The 8965-nt window shown below is 35.9% G+C and overlaps 1 protein-coding gene across 1 annotated transcript in view; it reads right to left on the reverse strand.

Annotated features, from left to right (window-relative positions):
- The window catches only part of PTPRR (protein tyrosine phosphatase receptor type R), a gene marked incomplete in the record, with an annotated part of 85590 nt that overhangs the window by 70704 nt on the left and 5921 nt on the right, over nt 1–8965 (reverse strand). Inside the window, 1 exon segment of the mRNA XM_072401367.1 lies at nt 3980–4284. Coding sequence (XP_072257468.1) covers nt 3980–4284 — 305 coding nt within the window.

Genomic DNA, 8965 nt, shown 5'->3' on the forward strand with positions numbered 1-8965 from the left:
TTTTCAGCTTTTAATTTGTCCAAATACTTTTGAGCCCCTGAAATGAAGTGATTGTGTTAAAAAAAGGCTTTAGTTCCTCACATTTTTATGCAATCCTCCAATCAATCTAGCATCATATAAGTCCAACTTGCACTTCTATAGCTTAACCATGCTTACTGGGTCCTGAGTTTCTGAAACATGACCTTCCAAGAAAAAGAATATGGATATTAGGAGTCCCCTATGGAAAAAAAGCTCTGAACACACGTGATCTATAATAGAGCTCAATAGAATCATACAACAGCCTACAAAAGCACATATCCCATATGAGAATGATCCATGTAGAAAAGGCTAGGGGCTTTAATCTGCCATATTCTGGTACTGTAAAATACCAAATATTAGCCTGAGATAGGCTGAGAGAACATTCATCAATATGTATAAGGTAGAGAGCAGCTGATGATAGGCCTCTATTCTAGCAATCAGAGCCTAAAGGCTTCAGCTCCAATTATCATGAGATCTCAACAAAGCCACATTCTGAGACAATATTGGTGTCATAGATGAGGATTTGATATAAAGGTGCCTAGTTCAATACTTTAATGAGTAAGGGGCAAGAGCTCCCCAAAAAAACATAGTTATGATGCTATGCCCAGGATATTCCCCATCATGGTTTTTATTATGTGTTTACAATACACATATATGTTTAAAAAAACAGAGATTGTTTATGACCGAATGAGGACCTGGGCAATTTATCAAATTTAGCCCCCATCTAGGCACAGAAGAAGCCCCCATATTTGCATTGTTTATACTGGCATGGATTCTCCCCATCATACACCAACTAATTACCAAACACATTCTTCATTGTGAAGTGACAGGGAGGTGCACAGCAGAAACCAAATGGGCCATTTCTGTGGTTAACTGCAAGAGCATGAAGACTGTAGCTGGACCTTCTGGACATCTATTGGGCATTTGGTTCCTGCTAATAATGTGTTGTGGATGACCTGGGCTTGTATCATTATTTGGATGTGCACTGTACTAAGAGAGCACCATATGCATGATCATCCACACATGCAATCACACTATCCAGGTATGCCATAGACATTTTATCTGTACTCAGTATCTTTTCTTTTTTTAAAATACCTTAGCATACAGACCAATAAAAAAGATGGTCTCCTATAATGTGGTGTTTATTATAATAAATTGAAACATTTTCGCCCCCTCGTCATTTTGGGTTAAATGCTTTTAACAATTTTGTTCAACTGGGACATGTTCCAACAGGTGCCCCTTGTCCTCCCCAGCAATATTGACCTATATTCAAATGATTTACACTTGATGTGAATTAAGTAGTAAGTGTTGTACTCCTGGAATGAAAATTTGACTGAACACAAAAAGCCATCCATTAATTCAACTGATTCAGTCAGATCTAATGAAATCTGGAAAGGATTGCCTATTTCTTGTTTTCAAGAATAACAAAAAAACAAAATACCAGTAAACAGGATCAACGTTTAGAAATACTACATATTTACACTGGGAAACTACAATAAGACATTTGGAAGGGTGAAAGTGTCCCTGCCATATGACACACTTAAATGGGGAAGTCTCTGAGAAGTATTGAAATATGTAACTGCATGTGAACCCCAAAAAGACCAGAAAACTGACAGGTGAATAATTTTTCTTTCTTTATTTTGTATATATGGGACATTCCTTGTAAAATATATTACAATAAACACAACATGATGAAGTGTCATTTTTCATGTTTCTGGAAAAAGCTCGAGCTGGAGGGTAAGTGCTATGATTTATGCTACTGATTGATATACTGTCCAGACCACTCAGCTCTCCTCTTTGTGCATTAAATAGGTAACTTAATTATGAGAAAATGGAAGCCAGTAATTGACTCTTAATGTAATAAGAAGCTGGTATAAAATAAGCAGGCCTGTCCCAAAAGAAACCCATATATAAAATATATAAATATACAATGAACCAGTAATGGTGTTCAAAGAAAGGTGCAGACGTGCCTATTCAGTTTTGCCCCAGGTTACAAAAATCTAAATTGCAAGTAATGCATATGTGTACACATATGTGTTATAACCTGATAATGATGTATAATATATTAGTCACAGAGTGCTGGATCAGCAATTACCCAGCATATTATTACTTTGGATATGGCACCAGACATGGCTCTATCATTGCATTAATGTGATCTCAAGCCCAGAGTACACCAACCTCAGTGGTTTAATTATGGCACACACAATGTACAATAAGCACTCTGTGTACCTGTTGGTTCATTGTCTCATGTTCTGCTTCACATGTGTGCATGAAAATCTTTTTATACAGCATTTGGAAAGGTAAATCACAATCTGCCCTACAGCACAGCACAAATGTGATGCAGTACTGAAACAAAGATACAATAAACCCATGCACAACACATCCTAAAAATGTTGTATTTTTCCTGGAACATGTTAGGTGAGTGGAATATAACAATGTACAGTATATGTCATAGTTTATTCTTCAAAGGTAGATTACAAGAAGTCACCTTAATTTTTAAACATATTAAAACAAATAACTTATGCACTGTGCTTTTACCTTTTTATATTTGCAAATTTGACAATTCACAAAGAATAGCACAAAACCCTACTTCCATGCTGGCCAAGTTCCTTTGGGAGGAGTAAAATAACAAACTACAGAGTGTCAGGTAAGTAAAAGCTGAGCCTGCTATCATTACACCCAAAAAGGTAGCCTACAGCAGCAGTCTCAAGGTTTTTGAGGGAGGGCTAATGACCTTACGGTCTGGCTCTCCCTAAGTCAGGGGGTCTCCCTTTGGAAGAGCCTTTTGTAGGTACAGTGGAGAGCCTGGCTTCAGTCGATGGTTGTGAGTAAATGGAACTACCTGGATCAGGTGGTTGAGTATTTGGAACAGAGTACCTGTCCCGTCAGGAGCATCACCCATGGAGGGTTCAGGTAAAGAGTCTGTAGTCCCTTTAGGGAAGGGACCGTTTAATAGCACCTTGTGCATTGTCTGTGATACAGTTTTTTTTGTACCAGGTTAAATTGGATTTTAGTTTTATGGATGTGCTTCATGCTTTCATCTCCAACTGATTATCTGAGATTTCCAGAGGATCCAAAAAAAACCTAATGTTATTTGGGCTTTGGAATGGCTTCAGAAAATGATACTGGAATACTGGGTTACACTCTTTCTGGGGCCAAATGCACTCGATTTTGATATAAATTATGGGTGAGATTCCATACAAAACAGGGACAAAATAGTAAAACTTTGTATAGGTGGCCCTGGAACGCCTGACAGACAAAACATTGGAATAGGTGACACCATAGCATGAGCAGATGTACCTACTCACAATAAAGTGAGCATCAACAAAAGGCCATAGTTTGATTTTATTATTTTAATATTTTTTTTCTTACATGTCGTGTTTCTGATACAGTAAGATCATAATTCAGAGCTTTTAACTAAAGGCTTGTTGCTTTCAAATGTGCTGTGTTTTTAAAAACTTTACTTGAGTTATAATACAGGTCAACATACCAGATATATAACCAGGAGAATTTTATTCCAATACAATGCAATGCAATATATCTGTACATGCCATGAAATGCTTGGTTTGATGAGGACTACAGAAATAGACACTATTTAATTGTAATTTTCATTGAGCTTAGGAAACAATGTGAATCACTGATTATTTTGAATACCCAATCATATGCAAGTGGAATAAAAAGCATAGCCTCTTCTTGTGCATGACTAGATAAATGACAGAACACATTATCACGTTCAATAAACACACACTTTCAAAGTAAGTATATACATGCAAAGGCTTTTTAGTATAAAACTCTATCTTATTATATATTAAAAAATAATTCGATTTTTTTCATTCTTTCACCAGCTGCTATTTTCCCTTGCAGCTTTACATTAGCCTGATTGCTGTCCAGCAATACTTCTCATTCCCAACCTTTAGAGTATAAAAGCCAATGATTGCCTTAACTGGAATAGTGCACTTACCACTAAAATCACACAAGATTCTGGAATAGGAAGATTTTCTATTTCAACATCTGGATCCTCTGAAGCCAGCAGATTAAGGGCTTGGTTGTGAGATGATCGGGGAAAAGCTGATTTCATATAAAATGCAGGAAAGAGTTTACTGCCTTTCTGGTTGGCTGGAGAGTGAAACTTGTGTTCAGGCATTTTCTGCCTTTCTAAGTCCAAACTCTTCTCAATGCTTTGCACGTGACTGTAAATAAACCTGGACTTCCAGTTCTTCCTCTCACGGATAGCCAAGAAATGATCATTGTCTCCAGAGAAGCAATCTGTTAGGGTAGAAAACAGAATAACTCGTACAGTTGTACTTAAAAGATAAAAAGACTGGCTCCTCCAATACTACATTCATGTAATGTAACAGTATCTTTTTCTTTATAAAAAAAAAGTAGGATGCAGAACAGCTGAAATGAGTACACCAATATGACATTCATTTTTTGCTAGAGGTTATAAATTTTTTTTACATAACCTTAGAATTACATTAGCATAATAGAAATTATTGTAAGAAATGCTATGCCATGCATTACAAATAAGTTTGGATTTATAATTACTGTTTTTCTAGGTCAACTGACTTGTGCTGGCCCCTACCCCCGTTTATTAGTTAGCCGCAGGATCGAAAAGATCAGATATCATTCCAGCGCCATGCCAAGGCTGGAGAAAGTGAAGAGACAGACTGTCCGCTTGTATTACTAAAACAATGACACGAAGAGCAGGGAAACTGGTGATATAGTCTGCCAGCAATTAGGTTCCAAGTTTATGGGGCTGGGTGGGTGATCTGCATGTACACAGGGCACTATTTCACCAAAATATGCATGAATGTGTATAGAAAACCTAAACTTGATGTCAGTTTTATTAATAGGATCAACTTGTTTTATTCTGAAATTCAGCATGGTATGTATGTTTTTTTGATTTCACTATTTTAGTAAAGAAAGACAAAAATAAGGACCATCCCACAGTAAGGTGGACCAATTGACAAAATTGACAATACAATCAAAAGCAACAGGAGAAATATAAATGTTTTTATATATAACAGAAAATGGAAAATGGGAGTATGCATGCTTTTTGTTTTTTTTTTGCATATTGATAAGCTTAGAGACTCTGCATTAGCAGGAGAAGCTAATATCATTGGGATATTGTTGGTTTTTGGATCTCTCACTTCTAATATGCTGATGATGACCTTTGTCAAAGTTTTACATTTTTTGGGCATCTGATCTGTTAAGCAAGATTTTTGCATTTTTCAAAGTAAATAGTAACATACTGAATATTCTGTTAGGGTATATGATTGGTGTGGGATGTCCTAAGAGGCAGTTTGTAACCTCGAACATTAGCTGTACTGTACTTCACCCATTTATTCTAAGGCGTTGAATTTTTCTTTGCTTCTTTAACTTCCATTCTCTTGGTTAATATAACTTTTTTTTTATTAGTGGGCTGCCAAGAGTGCAATTTATAATAAAAGAAAAAACAAATAAAGTATGGTAAAATAATTGTACATTGCGTATTCTCAGCAGACATAAAAATAATTAATGAGAAATAAACACAAATAGGTTACTGCCTAAATAGCACAACATTTCAATCTTCATTACAGCATGCACTGGATTGGTAAAAAATATTGTTGTAATATCAAAGAGCTACAGGACAGCAATAAATGAGGTAACAAATCAACAAACCTAATAAGATGGTGACTTAATGACACAAAGTAGAGATGCTTCTGAGTAGGCTTAATAAAATAATGCCTTTATTGGGCTACATTAATTGAAACCATCAACTACAAAGCAAACTTGTTTGCTGTTTAACATAATGTAAACTTGTCCTTTTTAACATTTTCCAGTGTATCCATCATTTTTAAATTATCCACAGACAACATAGGCATTCTTGTATTTGTAGACGGATCAGTCTACAAAACTTTAGTTATTTCTCGGTCTGCATCACATATTGGGGCCTCATTTACTAAATGGTAACCTAGCAAACAGACCCTTCAGCGCTGAATTCAATTCATGAACGTTATAATTTCTTTATACTTATGCACTCCCATATGTTTTTCTTTGAGACTTCTTATTGCTAGGCAATTCCATCCAAAGCAATTGCTTTCTTAGAAAAGAATGCTTGCTACCTACCCACTCAGTCACTTAAAAACAAAAGCTCTACCTCCTATGACTTTCAGCATAAGAAAAGGGAGCATGTTTTACCAGCTTTGTTAGTATCCAATACTTTGAGTAATTGCCTCTACAATAATCTTTTTGGCTATCTGTAAGGGTGGCATTCTTCTCAATGACCGGTAATGTAGGAAGCATTCTTCCCACTAATCACCAAGCTAATATACAGTGATCTATGGATATAGTAATTATTGCAGGGGTTCCCTAAAGTTTTTTAAAGGGTTCCCCCTTGTTATAAAGATGGAGAAACATTGTACTAGACTGGACATCCTCCACTAGTGCTGTACAAGGAAAGTGGAGGTAATGTCTATCTCACTGCATATATGTCTGGTATATCTATCTTAGCACTGGCATTCATCTTGCAAAGTTCTATGGAAAAATTGAAATGTAATATGTAAGGAATCTAACAATGAGATTCAACATCAGCGTTCCTGTTTCTCTGCCCACTCTACCTGCTGAAGCATAAAGACTCGCTATGAAAATAAAGCTAAACTGTTCTTCTCATTCAGCACTAGATTATGTCACCATTTCAAAAGTAAACTGTGGGTTGCATGAGGATTCTAATGTTACAACATCTTTAGCTGACATGTAGATGTATTGTCCTTTCAGCAGAATTCCAAATTTTAGTGATTGCAGGCTAAAAAATAAATGACAGATACCATACATTCGCCTAACATTTGGAAATGCTTTAGAAGGCTGTCTGTAACCTGCAGTATATTTTTGATATGTTTTATTTCAGCTTGAAACACTTACTCAAAAGAATGTTTGAAGTGACTTTTCACAATACAAAACATTTATTCAATGTATAATGTCTGACATGTCAGTACAGTGTGAAAGGAAAGGATACTCATTAGCCACAAAAGTATTCTCTCTCTATGTTTCCTTTTTCTGTTAAAACTTATGATCAAAACTATATCAAGATAAAACTGTTCTTGTTACTTGTTGCAACCAATGTCACTCCTATCTTTTTGTCATATAGCAATACGCATAGGACTACAACTGGCCAGCTTGTTATTTGGCTCATTTGACAAACAGTGAAAAACCCAATCGCCAGAAAAATGGTGTTTTGATTATTTAATCATTTCTTTGTAGTATTTAAAGATAGCAGTCAGCAGATTTAGCATGTCTTATTGCCAGTTTCTTATTGCCAAAAGCATTCAACATTTTAATTTATTGTTCAGCTTTCCTGATTCATGCCAATCCACCACCCTAATGATTGCCAAGTGTTCTCCCAAATCTCTTTCTGGCACAGTTACCAGTTTTTCTTTGGTTAATAAAATGTTTCAAATTAAAATGTTATTGTCATCTATTGCACTAACTAAAATTATTCTATTTTTATAGTGCATTGTCCCTATTTCAGAGTTGTTTTCCCTGATGGTTTATTGCAGTGTTTCTCATTCCTCCAGGGTTCCTCCAGAGGTTGTTAAGGTTTCCTTACACCATATACAGTTTGGATCTCTTGGGTCAGTTACAATGATACCAATGGCTATCTGTAAGAATGACATTTCCTACTGGTCAGCAATGTACGAGGTATTCTTCCACTGACCATGCCAATGTACTGTGAGTTGTGGATATAGTATTTATACCAGGAGATCCTTCAGATCTGACATTTTTTTCAAGGATATCACACATGTAAAAAGGTCTTATACAAAAGAAATGGTGTATGCAGGAGAACATTTACAAAAACACAGTACATAAGCCTACAGTGGGAGGATTAACAAAGTGGATCAAATCAGGAGCAAATAAGGCTATTTGTTTCAATGAAGATTTTAAGAAACCTCTAATTGTCTGTAATCTCTAATCCAAGGATAAGAGTAAAAGGCTTTATACTAAAGAGACCAGGCATTAAATGTCAAGGCAGCAATCTAATCACAAATCAGTGTTTGATATTTTTTTTGCTGAATGCTGTGCTCCTCAGTTCTCACGTATCTATACTCTTGGAAGGGAGATAAAGGAAAGGTGTGGGTACTAGATTTCATGAAACAATTGGTGTTCTCAGTCAGGTTTTAGGTATAGAGGAAGTTATTGTCCTTAGGCAGCTCTTCCAATGGTAACTGAGGGTCAACTCCAGTCAGGACTATTTGTGCATAGCGGGAATAACCAGAAGCAAACAGTATAAAATCCAGATTTAAATCAATTCAGATTCTTTTATCATAAAAAAACAAAAAAAAACAAATATACTTTGGGTATTAAATAAGTCTCCTTTCTTTGAGACTTAATAATGTTGATCAGGGTGTGTACTAACCTGATCCTGAAAGGTAATCAGGGTTAATGTACCCAAATGCTGGTTTTAGAGAAATGCGTGATGGAACACATCTGTTACAAGTTTGTGGAAATGATACCTTAAAGTGCAACTAAAGTTCATTGAAAAATTATGACCAGGCAGGTATTGCAGAAGGGACAGACAATTTTCTTTCTGCAAAAAAATAATAAACTTATATGAATGATCACAGTTTTTTAAAGTATACTAACCTGTCCTCACTTTATCGTGAACAGGATCTTTGGGAATTTTGATTTGCTAGGCTAGAATGGCATAATTCCCTCGCACACAGCAGGCGGGGAGATGCCACGGGAAGCCTGGATACCCGATTTCATTCACTGAGCTGAGCATAGACTGTCCCTTCTGCAAGAAACAATCTGGCTGTTTTGCATTTTTTTTTTATTCCACTAAAAAATCTGCACATCAGGCATATATAAAATATAATAGTTACATACATTTTTTCATACAGTTAGCAAAAGTATCAAAATTAAAATTGACATAAGCCTCCTGGCACCATGGACACTAAATACCTTGGACTAA

This window comes from Pyxicephalus adspersus, chromosome 2 (assembly GCF_032062135.1).
Source record: "Pyxicephalus adspersus chromosome 2, UCB_Pads_2.0, whole genome shotgun sequence".
Classification (NCBI taxonomy): domain Eukaryota; kingdom Metazoa; phylum Chordata; class Amphibia; order Anura; family Pyxicephalidae; genus Pyxicephalus; species Pyxicephalus adspersus.